The sequence below is a fragment of the Pistacia vera genome, unplaced genomic scaffold (assembly GCF_008641045.1).
Source record: "Pistacia vera cultivar Batoury unplaced genomic scaffold, PisVer_v2 Contig44, whole genome shotgun sequence".
In the NCBI taxonomy this organism is placed as follows: Eukaryota; Viridiplantae; Streptophyta; class Magnoliopsida; order Sapindales; family Anacardiaceae; genus Pistacia; species Pistacia vera.
Window position 1 is genome coordinate 308,930 of NW_022196268.1, and position 15,242 is coordinate 324,171.

The window sequence follows — 15,242 nt, forward strand, 5'->3', positions numbered from 1 at the left end:
GTACAACAATTAAGACTCCATGGCCCAATGGATAAGGCGCTGGTCTACGGAACCAGAGATTCTGGGTTCGATCCCCAGTGGAGTCGACACTCTCATTTTTAATTAAATTTTCTTTATTCTTTTCTAAATTTGGTTCTTGGTAAAAATTACATATCTCCATTCTTTTTTAAAATTGATTATTATTATTGGTGGTTTATTCTTTTTCTAAATTTAGTTATTGGTAAAAAAAATATATCTTCTTTCTTTTCTAAAACTGATTATTATTATTGGTTATTGAAAATTTGTGTGGACATCGTTTTACTATATTTTTAGTAGGAGGAATTATTATGTTTTGAAATACCCATTATAATGTGCTTATAGCCTTCATTATTTAAGAGTTACCAACCAAAACATTGATATTATTTTTTTTGTTCCATATGGGTGAAATGGACCTATCTATAAAGGTTGTTGCTATAATTACGAGACTTGAACTTTATTGCGAGGCAAGCTAGAAATCTAGGTACACTTTCTCTTGGTGGTATTCTTCCCCTTACTTGTTTTGTTCCAAAGATGAAATTCTTAATGTTAGTTGGTTGTATTCTCCGATTTTAGAAATAATAGCTTGTTTTACAGTTGGATCAACCGTATTTTATATGTTTCTGATTTATTTACTTACTTTTGAAGGACATTTTAACATTCGTTTTCAAAATTACAGTGGAAAAAAAACTTCTTCTTCTATTCAATATTGATATGGGGTAAAGAATTGCCAAAGTCAGTTAAAAAAATATGATACACTATTGAGGTTGAGGGGCTGATTATATTAGAAGAATTTATTATTACACTGTCGATAGTGTCATACCATATTATAAGTCTCGTAACATTCTCTTATCGATATTCTTATAATAAAAATGTTGGTTTCTATATCAATGTACTTTTAGTAAGACTGGTATTTGATGGTTGAAAGCTTAGCTATGATAATAAAAGAAAACATTTTTCAGTAATATTTTTCATTAACATGGGCCAAGCGAAAACTAAATTAATGTAAGTGGGCCTTTTGATTTGCCACTCTGTAGAGCTTCTAAGGCCCATCAGCATTATTTTATTTGAATAATACTACACATACATCATTCTCATACAATATTTCTCATACAACATTATGTGACAAGATATGATTGAGTAAAAGTTTAATTTTAACTTTAAATTAACCAATCATATTTTGCCACATAATGTTGTATGAGAAATATTATATGCAAATGATGTATGTGTAGTATTACTCATTTTATTTTTCTTAGTTTAAATTTGAAAGCGTCCTACCTAATTATATTATTAATAACATATAGTTGTATGATATTTAGGTAAGATGACAAAGACTTTCAAACGAATAACATAATCTTCATCAAATAATTTATTGATTTTGATAAAGCATAGCCAAATTTGAATTAGACTAATGTTTACTTATTTTAAATCAAAGAAAAGACACAGGTATGTATATGAACTTATTAGTTCAATTATTTATTTGACTCTTATATATACATTACAAAATGATATTGTATTGTTCTATATTTCAATAATAATTGATTATATAGATAAATCCAAATAGGCTAAGGTTGGTCTAGGTCTAAATTCAAATTCTAACTTCAATGATAAACTTGTCCTTAACCCTTATAAAATCCATATGACCTCCACGGTCCCCACTCAATTTTTAAAAAATTTCTGATTTTATATTTATTTAAATTTTACCCCTATAGAACTTTGAGATTTGGGGAACAGAACGGCCTCCACAGTAAGTTTGGATTGTGTTTTTGTAAAACCTCGTTTTTAATCCTAATATATATGAAATATTTTTTGTGATTTTTATTTTATGCAAGGGGATCTGTTAGTTTTTAAAAGTTTTATTATGAGTGAAAATGAAAGGAATAAGAGCTGCTGGGTATGCATGTAATTGAGGGAAGAAATCTGGGCATTTTTACAACAGAAATCTGATGTGGCAAGGTCATGGTGAGAATAAGAGAATTTTGGGGCAATTTCATAATTCAAAGAAGATGTTTTATATATAAACTGGGTTGTTCGCCCAAAATGAAGAAGAAGAGAGAAAAACTCATAAAGAATAGGCAAAGGAAAAGGAAAAAGAGAAGAGAGGGAAGAACGGGTTTGGCCAATTTTATACATCTGATTTTTCTGCACTTGAGTTGATTGTACTTGAGAACTAGGCTCAGACTTATGTTATTGACATGTGTTCTTGTGATGAATTTGCTGAGTTACAAGGAATTGAAGATTTGGCTAAGAATTTAGTTCGATTTAAAAAAGACATTTTGTATCCGTTGGTGTATAAGCTTGTGAAACTTGTATTGGTTTTACCAGTTGCAATTGTGATCGTTGAAAGGGTTTTTTCTGCAATAAATCTTGTAAAAAATCAGTTACGCAATCGAATGGGAGATCAATGAATGAGTGATTGCTTGGTCACCTATATTGAGAAAGATGTATTTGATACAATTGACGATGAAATGATTATTCAATATTTTTAGAATATGAAAACTCGTCGAGGACAATTGTAGAAAAATTGTTTTATTTTTACAAAAATTGTGTTTTTTTAAGATATTTATTTGTATTTTATAACTTTTTATTGAAGTTCATCGTAATGAAAAAAGAAGTATGGTTATGATTAGTTTTAATTTTTTTGTTTTGTTTATTTTTTGCCCACATCGAGTGAAATTCCTCGATCTGCCACTGACCAAATCCATGGCCATTAATAGCCAGATCCATGCTGCATGACAGCGGAATAGATTTGGCTGTTCCGGCTATATCCATGGCCCCCTGGCTGTTTCTAGTCATTGATCTAGCCGAAAATGGCTGTCTAGATCTGGTTATTCGTTCGCCTTTTCAGCGACTGCTAGTATCGGTCGGTAGTCGCTTGGTGTGGGTGGTGGGGTGATTTTTTTAGAAATTAAACTCTTATGTGGTTAGGGTGTTTTAGTAAAATCTCAAATGTAGGGGGTTAAAAAAATGATTCAAAAAATAATAATAATATTTAAAAATGAGGGCAATTTAATAATTTATATAACATACCCCACCAATTTATCTAACAAATTTATTCCAACTAATCAAATACGCTATTAATTTTTGGAGGTTTTCCTAAATTATAACCCTATATAATTGTTTCATCTAACCAGAGGTGGAGCTGCCTGTGTTTCAATGTATAGTTTATGCAAATAATTAGATGAAAAAAATAATTTTATAATAGCGTAAAACGAAGGATGCTCTTCGATTATTACAGGAAATTTATAGACGACTACATATATATATATGATCCTTCATAATAATGGCTACATTATTATTATAAAATGTAAAAACATTTGGACTCTATATTTGACGTAGGAATAATTAGCAATACTAATTATGATTAATAAAATAATTTTCAAGTTGATGAAATCAAAGGATGCTTCTAAACTTTTAATAAATAAATAATTGAGTTTTAGAGAACCAAAGATTCATATATAGTTCAACTTTAAAATTTTTCTTATAGCTCCCGGAGAGATGGATAGTTTGATTCCTTCTTCATAGAAGCCTTAGGGAGACGTAATTCCAATGCTCAGAGTACCAAAATTACTTCATTCCAAAGGTTTTTACATAACTTTTGTAAACATTGAGTAAAACCACAAACGCCTACTTAAAGCAAGGGGCGCCCCTGATGCCCTCAATGGTTTACTTGACTTTTGTTTCGAAAGTATTCCAGATGGCTTGCCTCCTATCGATGCTGATGCTACTGGAGACATTCCATCTCTTTGTGACTCTACAACTAAAAACTTCTTAGTCCTATTTTGCAATCCTATCACTTGCATTATCTCCAATGGAGTTATGGGGTGCATGTGTTGTACTAGCATTTGCGTATTTTGCAGATCTTATTGTTGAAGGTTTTACACCTTTAAAGGTATAACTTTACCTACAATCTTTTTTTTTTTTCCCCTCCTTAAACATATTCATAGCTACAGAATAAGAGTTTTTATAGTATGTTCAACCCATCTAGAAGAATAGATTGGCATCGATAAATTCATTGAGTTTGTAATAGTATGAGATAGTCATTTTATTTTCCGTTTTGTGGCTAATAGAACTCCTTTAAGACAATCTTGTTTGGTAGATGTGTTTCAATTTGTAACACGGTTGGGTAAACTAGCAAAAGAAGCTAAAGACAATACTTGTGGACAACATTTTAAAACCAAGGCCCATTGGCCTCTAACTATTGTTCATCGAAAAGAGATCATGTTTCGAAAGGGACCACCTACTAATAGAGGTAATCATTAAAGGCTTATCTGGCTATTAACTTCAGGGCTCTAGGAGAATAGCCGAGGTGTGCACAAGCCCAAACACCCCCCGGGAACCAAAAAAAAAAAAAAAAAAAAGATCATGTTTCGAAAGGGACCACCTAGTAGATATGATGCAAGAAAGAGTAATAGGTAGCAAGAATCTCTACCCACATGTCAGTTGTCCACCACCTATCTATCAACGACCTTTTTACATGGATATCTTTGAAATTTAGTTTAAAAAACAAAAAGACTCGTATGTTTCGAAATGAAATGCGTATACCTTTATAATCGAAAGATATTTGTGGTACAAGTTTTTTATTATCCAAATGTCAAAATTTAATATTTTTAAATTATTTAATATATTCATTAATAATAATGCTATAGACACCGAATTTTTGTACTAAAGAACGTTACATCTAGTCAGACATGGTCACGTTGGACACAAAACACGTCTTTCATGAATGAACGATTATCCAACAATTGTGGACGCCCGTCCATATTTGATGGATGACCATTCATCATGAATGGAAGAACGTCTACAACAATATCAATGAACTCCCGTTTATATTATATGGACGGGCGTCCATATTAGACGGATGCCCATCTAGAAAATTTAAAAAACAAAATAATGGACGCCTGTCCATTTATATGGACAACTGTCCATATACAATGGGTAATTGAATTTGCCCTCTTTTATGGGTAATTGAATATATGCCGAAGTTATAGAGAAGGGGTCCTCAATGTTTATTTTAAAATGGTATAGGTGACAAATGAAATATGTTTGATATAATGTAATTTATATTTAACTCAACAAATAATATAATAACCCCTCACTTTTGATTCTTCTTTCTTTGCTTAATTGCAACAACTATTGACTAGATTCTTCATTAAGATCATCATTTTCTTCTTCTTCTTTCTTCTTTACTAGCCATGGACAACTCTACCACCTCTGATTGGTCCACTCTTCTCGAAGACCTACTTATCTCCATTGCAAAGCACCTCCACAAAAGAATCAATGTCCTTTGTTTTCATGCCATTTGTAAACCATTTCGTTCCTTAATCCCTCCTTCGCCAAAACTGTTGTCTCCACTTTCACTCAACTTTTCCATCCCTCCAACCTTCATCCAGCATGCTTCGCTAGGATGTTTGGAACTCGCCCACTTCACCTTTTATGCCATCTAGCCTTTTACCCCAATCTCCTATCCACGCCAATCCACATAAACATGGTTAGTCAAAATCCAAGAATTGATCTTCGGCAAAGTCCGACTTGTGGATCCACTCTCTAGACTTGGTCTTGGAAATTCATCCAAGAAGTTATACAAGTCAAGAAAGTTACTGAGGTCTTTTAACATTTTAGATGGACACCTGTTCACATAAGATGGACGTATTTTATTTTTAAAATTTTATGGACGGGTATCCATATGAGGTGGACGCCCATCCATAGTAAATGGACTCTCGTCCATATAATATGGACGAAAATCTATTGTTATTTTTGTGGACGCTATTTCATTTGTGATAAATTATTTTTGTGGACGCTCGTTCATTTGTAATAAACGGCTGTCCATCAAACATTGACGAGCATCTATAATTGTTGGATGACTGTTCATTCATGGAAGACGTGTTTTGTCTCCAATGTGGCCGTGTATGACTGGATGTCAAGTCCTTCGCTACAAAAATTTGGTGCAAAATTTGGTGTTCGTAGCATTATTGTATTTTGATGTGTAAACGATATGTTGTCACCCAAGATCTGGCGAAATGGTGAGTTTTCATCCCTGGTGTTATAAATTCCAGATTCTCACTCTTAAACTAACATTGTTAAAGATTCAAGTTCTAACGGATGTTATTACCATATTGCTTTTGACAAATAAATTAAAAAATTATTTTTTAACCCCAAATTAATAGAATTAGAAAATAACCATCCGACTTTTAAATTTATTTCAATAAGACCATCTCCTTCAACCTTCACCCTCTTCTTCGAGATGATCAAAATCACAACTTTTCAAACCACCACAACCCATTCCAAAACACCTCATTCCAAACCACCACCATAATAGTCGACCCCCGCCCACCTCTCCAAAACAACACCCACCATGAAGCAAATCAACCCAACACAACAAATGCAAATAAACCCAAATCCACACCATCAATTATTTTTTTTAAAAAAAAAAAGGAGAGAGAGAAAAGAAAAATGGGGAGTAAAGGAAAATGGAAAGGGGGATGCTACAAGGTAGGGGAGAAAGCAGCTTGTGGCGCGATGGAAAGGAAGGGGCTAGTCGTAAGCGAGGGTGAAGTAGTGAGGCAGAATAGATCTTGGCCTAGACCACGATCTGGCCTAAGGTCAATGTGGCATGAGCGGGGATGCGATGTTGGTGCGGGTGTCTATAGGCAGTGAAGGGTGGATGGATATGCGATGTTGGTGTCTAGTGGATGAGGAGTGTGTAGTCACACGTTCCAAGCAACAGTAGCTGAAATGCGCGACCTGTTGGTGCGCAGATAACCTTTAGGCGACAAGTTCCAAGAAGTGAGTCGTTTGAAATAGGTGATGATTGTTTCTAGCAGTGAAGGTTTTTACACTTCTAACAAGCCAACAATGGTAGAGGTAGAGGCATGGGTGAGGGTTGTTTTAGGCGGTAAAGGTTTTCATATGTCTGACAAGCCAACAATGGTAGAAGTGGAGGCATGGGTGAGGGTTGTTTTTGGTAGTGAGGGTTATCACACGTCTAACAAGCCAACAGTGGTAAAGATGGAGGCGGAGTGGTGTATGTTCAAGTTTTTTAGAGAATGACAGATGAAAAACTGATATATTTATTCATAACAAAAGAGCTCTATTGTAGAGGAGAAAACAAAACAAGAATACACTTTACGTTACCTAATTTGGCTATTATTTAGCTAACACTAGCAAGAAACAAAAAGATAAACATCGACTATCCTAAAGAATTGCAACACATGATTAGCACTTATCCAGCTAATATGCAAACTAAAACTAGCTATTATTGTGCATTGTCCACTTCACACAGTGTGTTGTTAGACAAAGTCAGAGATTTCTTTTAAAACTCGAAGTCTCACTTCTTAACACTCCTTCTTGAGACTTTCGGGTTTTGACTCTCAACTTATTCCGCAAGTATTCAAACCTGTTTTGAGGTAAAACCTTAGTGAAAACATCAGCAAGTTGCTCTTCCCCGTCACAATGAACTAGATGAATTTCATTGTTGCTCTCCGCTTCTCGCACAACATGATACTTGATTCTTATGTGCTTTGTCTTTCCGTGATTCACTGGATTATTGATAATCTTCACAGCAGATTGATTATCACAATAGATAACTGTGGGATCATCTTGTTCTTGTCCCAAATTAGAGAGAACCTTTCTAATCCATGCCACTTGATTGGTTGCAGCAGTAACAGCTACGTACTCTACTTCAGATGTTGACTGAGTCACAATGTCTTATTTCTTCGATGGCCAACAAAACACCTTAGTTCCTAGGCTAAAACAGTAACCCCCGGTACTCTTCATGTCATCAATGCTTCCACCCCAATCACTATCTGTATAGCCTTGAAGTTTAAAATTACCAAGCTTGTCAAACCAAATGTCAAGCTTCATTGTCCCCTTTAAATATCTCATTATTCTTTTTATTGCACTTGGATGAATTTGACTAGGACAATGCATGAACCGTGATAACATGCTAGTAGCAAACATGATGTTTGGCCAAGTCGTTGTAAGATATAGGAGACTTCCCACAATGCTTCGATAAATGGATAAATTAGCTGGCTTCGACCCATCATTCTTACTAAACTTTTCATTGTGAACCATAGGAGTTGGAACCGGATTACACGACTCCATTTTGAATTTCTTCAATAAATCATGCACATATCTCTCTTGACAAATAAATATCCCAGTTGATAATTAAGAAATTTCCATGCCAAGAAAATAATGCATATCTCCTAGATCGGGCATCTCGAATTCAGACTTCATCTCCTTCTTAAACTCAATAATATCATCCAAATTTTCCCCAGTGATTAGCAAGTCATCGACATATAGTGACACAATCAGTTTTGCTCCATTTTCTTGCTTAAAGACATAAAGTGTTGCATCATTTTGGCTCTTCTTAAAGTGTTTTTTGATTAAATAGGAATCAATTCGATTGTACCAAGCTCGTGGTGCATGCTTTAGCCCGTACAAAGCTTTAGTAAACTTGTAAACTTTTTCTTCTTGCCTGGCCACCTCGAACCCCTTCGGTTGCTCAACAAAAAATTCTTCCTCAAGATAGCCATTCAGGAAGGATGATTTCACATCTAGCTGATGAATTAACCACCCTTTCGTAGCAGTTAATGTAATGAGAAGCCTTATTGTATCCAACCTTGCAACAGGCACAAAGGTTTCCGAAAAATCAATACCCTCCTTCTGTGCATAACCCTTTGCCACTAATTTGGCCATGTATTTGTTCACAGAGCCATTCGGGTTCTTTTTTATTTTGAAGACCCACTTGACACTAATTGGCTTTTTGTGGATTGGCCTATCCACTAGCTCCCATGTGCCATTTTTCTCAATCATCCTCATCTCCTCTAACATGGCTTACTGCCATTCTTTGTCTTAAGCCGCATCTTAAAAAATGGTAGGCTTTTCAAACATCACTAAACTTCTCTTATAAATTTTAGCAATTGATCCGTACCTTAGAGGAGGATAATCTTCATTTTCCTGGTCGATATCATTATGTGTATCTGGCCCTTGTTCTCCTGGTTCTTCTTTAGCTTCAAATTCGTGAGCTGGTCATAGTTCTTCCAGCCAATAGTTATATGGTTCCTATTCTATTAAACATTCTTTATCCCAAGACCATGCTTCATCTTTAGCTACTCCCGACTCACAATTAATTTGTTTTCCTGAGGATTGTGTACCCGGTAAGTTTTACTATGATCACTGTAACCAACAAGTATACCCTTCTCTGCCTTCTGACTTAGTTTATCTCTCTTCTCATCTGGAATGTGATAATAGCACACCAAAACCAAATACCTTCAGATCTTGGACTGCAGCCTTTTCATCATGCCATGCTTCATATGGTGTCTTCTCTTTGATAGCTATTGTTGACAACCTATTTTGTAGGAAAACTGTTGTGTTCATTGCCTCTGCCCAATAAGACTTTGGCATATTCTTTTCTAGCAACATACACCTAGGCATCTCCATGATAGTCCGATTCTTTCTCTCACCCTGTTTTACCGCGGAGTGTATGGCATCGTGAGCTGATGCTCCATCCCAAATTCGTCACATAATTTGTTGAACTCAAAATTTCTATATTCCCACCCATTATCTGAACGAATCTTCTTTAAAGTACACCTCGTTTGAGTTTCAACCAACACCTTGAACTTCTTGAAGACTTCGAACACTTCACTCTTCCGGCTTAGAAAGTATACCCAACACGTCCTAGAATAGTCATCAATAAACAAAAGAAAATAGCTATTATTATTCAAGGACGTTGTTCTCATAGGTCCACATAAATCAGAGTGCACAAGCCGAAGCTTTTCACTTGCTCTCCAAGCTTTGTTCTTAGGAAATGACTTCCGCTTCATCTTTCCAATCTCACAAGGTTCACAAATGCTTTTTTTGGTCATATTACTTGGCTTTTCATAAGACAATTGGTTATCATCGGGTTCTTAAAAAAACGATTCATCCAGCTCTGTAGAAGTTTCCTTGGCCAATGCTTCTGGCTCATCAATCACTCCACTAGCCTTCAACATTGGTAGACCCAACACCAATTTTTCTTCACTCATATGATGTAATTTCCTCACATCACAATGCCCAAAATGCCTATGCCACAATTTAGCAACACCTATTCGACCCACGAGTGCAGTTTCTTGGGCCAAATTTAATGACATGGGAAAACTATTGTTTACCTTGGCAACCTTAACAAGCACCCTTTCCATTGAATCAAGAATGGTACAAGATTTATCCTTGAAAATTAGTGTATAGCCATTCCCATCATCTATGTAGCACTTAATAGATTCTGATCAATCCTTGGCACATATAGTACGTTTCTGATCACCTTCTTTCCCTAGTCAGTTTGAACAACTATGGTCTCCCTGCCTTCTGCTCGCAATTCTTCACCACTCCCAATGGTGATGAGAGGTCTATCTGTGGTATCTAAATCGTCAAACAATGTTGAATCAAAAGTCATATGACTCATACACCCGTTGTCTATAAGCCAATCTGACTTATCTTGTCTTCTACATGTGACCATGAACATGTTCTCTCCACGTTCCTCCTTGGCCACGTTAGCCTCCTCAACATCCTACTGTGTATCTAACTGACTGACCATCGGCTTATTACAACTTTTGGCCATGTGACTGTGTCCTTTGCACTTAAAACATTGAATCTTAGACTTGTTTTTCACCCAACAGTCCTTTTCAACATGATTCGTCTTTCTATAGACAGGACAAGGAGAAAATTTATGTTTTCCCTCCTTCATATCATTAGCATCCCATTTCTTTCATTGCTTGGCCTAAAACGCACCCTCTGTGCTTCCCTCTATTCTTCCTACAACCCTTTGCTCACTGGCTTGTAAAGAGCCAACAAGCTCATTGATGGTTAGAGTGTCCAAATCTTTGGATTCTTCAATAGCATCCACCTTCGAAACAAATCTGAGAGGTAAACTTGCAAGTATTTTCAACATTACTTGCTTTTTTGGATATTCCTCACAAGGAATCTTCATCTGACTCAGAAATTTTATGACTTTGTCAACATATTCCTTCACACTATCAGTCTCCTGCATCCTTGACCTCTCAAACTCCATTCTCAAAGCCACCAACTTGGCTGATTTCACCTTATCTGGCCCTTCAAATTCAAGTTGAAGCACCTCCCAAACTATTTTGGCTTTTTCCTCAATTAGAATTCTTAAGAATATGGCCTTGTTCACCCCGCTTTGGATAGAGGCAAGAGCTCTTGAATTTTTTTGAGATTTTTCCTTGTTCTCCTTCTTTTGTGCACTTGTGTACTCGGCATCATCTTCCAATTCTTTGTAACCATCATAGACAATATCCCACAAGCCATTTGCCTTGAGCATAGTTTTCATTCTTTTAGCCCAATGCGTGTAGTGTTTCCAGGAAAATATTGGTGTGGCAAGCATTGACGGTTCAGATGTACTGGCCCTGTTGTTGTTGTGACTTTTTGAATAGGTGGGAATTTTGTTTGAAAGTGTTTCAAGGACAAAAATGCAATTGATTAAGGTCCCAAAAGAACACTTAAAGCTTTGATACCATGTTCAAGTTTTTCAGAGAATGACAGATGAAAAACTGATATATTTATTCATAACAAAAGAGCTCTACTATATAGGAGAAAACAAAACAAGAGTACACTTTACGTTACCTAATCTGGCTATTATTTAGCTAACACTAGCAAGAAACAAAAAGATAAACATCGACTATCCTAAAAAATTACAACACATGATTAGCACTTATCCAGTTAATATGCAAACTAAAACTAGCTATTATTGTGCATTGTCCACTTCACATGGTGTGTTGTTAGACGAAGTCAGAGATTTCTTTTAAAACTCGAAGTCTCACTTCTAACATTGTGGAGAAATTTGAGATGAGGTTATTTTGAAATTTTCATTTTCAATTCAGATTTAATGCAGATCAAATTACCTTTTCATTAAACAATTTTTTATTAATTTAAGGGTGAAAATCTGAAATTGATGAAGCCAGGGGTGGGAACTTCCCATTTCGTGAGACTTTGGGTGGGAACATGTCGTTTACTCATATTTTGATTAAGTGACAAATGTAAGATATCATCTTCTTTTTGTTGTTATAAGAGAAAAAAAAAAAAAAAAAAAAAAGGATACATTAATCATTATACCCAAGATTTTATGTTAGAATTAACTTTTCACAAAATGTCTATTAATTATAAAGGTGTAAATGTCTCACTCCAAAACCAGTAATTCTCCTTTTCTTTCACTAAAATTGAAGGGAGTTCATATAAAAACTTGATCTATCAACACTATCAAAGCAATTTCCACCACTATGAAATGGATTCCAGTCTCTGGTACTTTCATTTATAAGAATTTCTCTATTGTTTACATTTTCTGGTTGGTTGGTTCTTCTTCTGCACAATATTTAAAAGAAATGGTTTCTGGACCCTCAAGGACAATTATTCGGCTCCCAAATCTCATCCCAATCCAGTGGATTCCCAAATTTTTGATAATGAGTGGAGATGGATTGGGTAAAAGTTGTATGGGTTGAACCGGTTTGAGTTTTAATCCCAGCCAATCCACCTATTCGGCTTTTTTAGTTTTTTTAAGTATTATTAACAGTAAGATATATTTGTTGGAAATCTGAAGTTGTTTGACTTTTATTTTCTTTGAGACAGTCAACAAAGTAGGTAAACCAAATCTTATGTCAGTTAGGAACTTTTACTATCTATGAGGCGATAGGATATAATACTTTAAAAATGTAGCCTTACTTACTTCTCTTACTCACCTTTGTTAAAATAATATATGGTATCTGTACTATGTTTATGGTACCCATACTATGCTTTATATTTATAAAAGTTATAATTTTTAGAAGGTACTCAACATACCAACTTAACCACCTCTTTGCTTTTGAAAGTTATAATTTTTTCTTAACATCATTTGAGTAATGTTTAGTGATTATCATATTTCATATATTTGAAACATAACACAGAAGATTGATTAAAGCAAGGCAATATGTACACAAAGATAATACCAAACACTTGAAAAATTGAACATGTGGGAAATGCATGCGACAAACTTTCAACCCCAAAGAAAGACTAGCAAAATTAGTGTATATATATATGCATTGACGCAGACGCAGCAACAACTCCCTCAATTTATATGCTTTTCTAATAGCACTTGTGCAATAAGTTTCTCGAGGTTTTGGTATGAAGAACCAGCAGGTGCACTAGCCTTTTCTGCCTTCAATTGCCACTCTACAGCTCGCTTTTTCATTTCTTTACCCTTCTCTCCATGCATCAACTCACGCACAAGCTTTTCTACTTCATCTCTCTTTACATTATTATCAATCTCCAATCCAATGCCCCATTCATTACAAGCATACATACAGTTGGTCTGCTGTTCAGCAAAAAATGGCCAACAAACCATTGGTATTCCATTGCATATACTTTCAATTGTTGAATTCCATCCCATGTGACTTAAAAATCCTCCTACTGATGGGTGGTTTAGCACTTTCTCTTGCGGACACCAGCTAGCTAACATGCCTCTGTCCTTGGTTTCAGTGAGAAACTCTGGTGCAAGAATTGCTGAGTCACCAGCAACAAGATCGGGCCTAATTATCCATAGAAATTGCATTCTGCTATTAGCTAGTCCCCAAGCAAACTCAGTGAGTTGTTCCGGAGTCATTACAGTGATACTTCCGAAATTTACATACACCACAGAGCCGGGTTCCTTCGAATCGAGCCATTCTATTGTGTCAAACTGTTCTTTCCACAAACTCAGATTGAAATTTAAGTTTCCATCCCCAATCTGACGGGTAAGCAACGGAAGGGAACCAATGGTGTAAATAGGAGGCAGCAGTACTGAGAGGGCATCTAAAACAGCTTGTTCCAAGGAGTCAAACGTGTTCAAAACGATGGCAGAAGCCTTGGAAGCTTTCTGAACTTCCCTGATGATGTAATTGACCATGATGTCATTTGCATCTGTAGTTCTAATGAAAGCCGGAAAATCCCTTAAACGAATACTTTTCATCCCCGGAATCCAGTCTACAGTAGTTTCCAGATACTCGTTAGTGAGGTAGCTAACATCTGTTTAGGAAGCCAAACAAACAAAAGTTCACTATCAAGATATTAAACCGAGAATCTATCAATGAGAAATAAAAAAGCTGAGACTTTGGTTGTTCATCATCTAGTATCATACCTTTAAGCGGTGTTAAAACTCTTTCAACAAGAAGATGGAACTGCGTGTAGCATAGAAGGCCAGAGGCGCTCGGTGTCCAGAAAAGTACATCAGGGATTCCGAACTCTTCAGCGGCATCGACAGTGAAGGACATGGAACCATCTGAGACAATACAAGTGACGGGCGGGACTTTGGAAGATGAAGTATCATTGAGTTTACGAATAAGATTGCAAAAAGGGGCAAAGCAATACTTGGAGGTGGAGTCACAAAGAGAAGGAATGTCTTGGGTAACATCGGCGTCATTAAAAGGGAGACCGTCCGGGATGGTTTCAAAGCGAAAGTCAAGCAGACCTTCAAGATGGTTGGGGCCTCTTGACTTGAGTAAACGTCTATGATTGTATTCAGTGTTGACAAAGGTTATGTGAAAGCCTTTCAAGTGAAGGAGTTTAGCTAGTTTGAACATTGGGTTAATATGACCTTGAGCTGGATATGGCATGCAAATAGCGTGAGGTTTATCGGCTACTGAGTTCAAATCCATCCTTCGACTTTAAAGCTAAATACAAAATTAACACAAAAGCATTACTATTTATAAAATAAATAAAAAATGAACAGATGAACACGCATCAAACACGCAATACCTTCATAACAATCTCACAATAATAGAAAAAGAAAAACGGACGAGATTTTTTTTAAAAAAAAAAAAAAAATCGAAAGAGAAGAATTGAGGGGGAAAACCTTATAGATAATTCGATGAAATGTGTGATAAGAAATGAATGAGTGGCTGACTGAGCAGCTGGCTGCTGAATAGGATGGATTTATACTGATAACTTTAGTCACTGCCGTTGAATCTCATCTCTTGTCTTTATTAAAAAGGATTCCTCCATTGCGTTTGGCAACTTTTTGATTCTCGCTTTAGTTTTGTAAAATTACATTCAAGTCCCTTAATAGTTAATACATGTATTAGGAGATGTTGTTGCCTTACTTTACAATCCATTATTGAGTTTACAAGGTCTAATATTTTATTTATTTATTATAAATATCTTAAGGGGAAATTCTCATGAACATTTTTGTTTCGTGATTATGACCGAAAGAAGGAAGCTTTGCTATATTT

At 35.6% G+C, this 15,242-nt stretch overlaps 1 protein-coding gene and 1 non-coding gene across 2 annotated transcripts; one reads left to right on the forward strand and one right to left on the reverse strand.

Moving 5' to 3' along the window:
• Window positions 1-13: 13 nt before the first annotated feature.
• Window positions 14-86, forward strand: TRNAR-ACG. The gene has a single exon. It is a non-coding gene; the product is annotated as a tRNA-Arg (tRNA).
• A 13,001-nt stretch (window positions 87-13,087) lies between these two features.
• LOC116144229 (7-deoxyloganetin glucosyltransferase-like) lies at window positions 13,088-14,669 on the reverse strand. Its single transcript, XM_031429683.1, has 2 exons — window positions 14,153-14,669; window positions 13,088-14,040 (listed from the first exon to the last, which is right to left on the reverse strand). The coding sequence occupies exons 1-2, from the start codon at window positions 14,667-14,669 to the stop codon at window positions 13,106-13,108; spliced, it is 1,452 nt and encodes a 483-aa protein (XP_031285543.1). The 3' UTR covers window positions 13,088-13,105.
• Window positions 14,670-15,242: the final 573 nt, after the last annotated feature.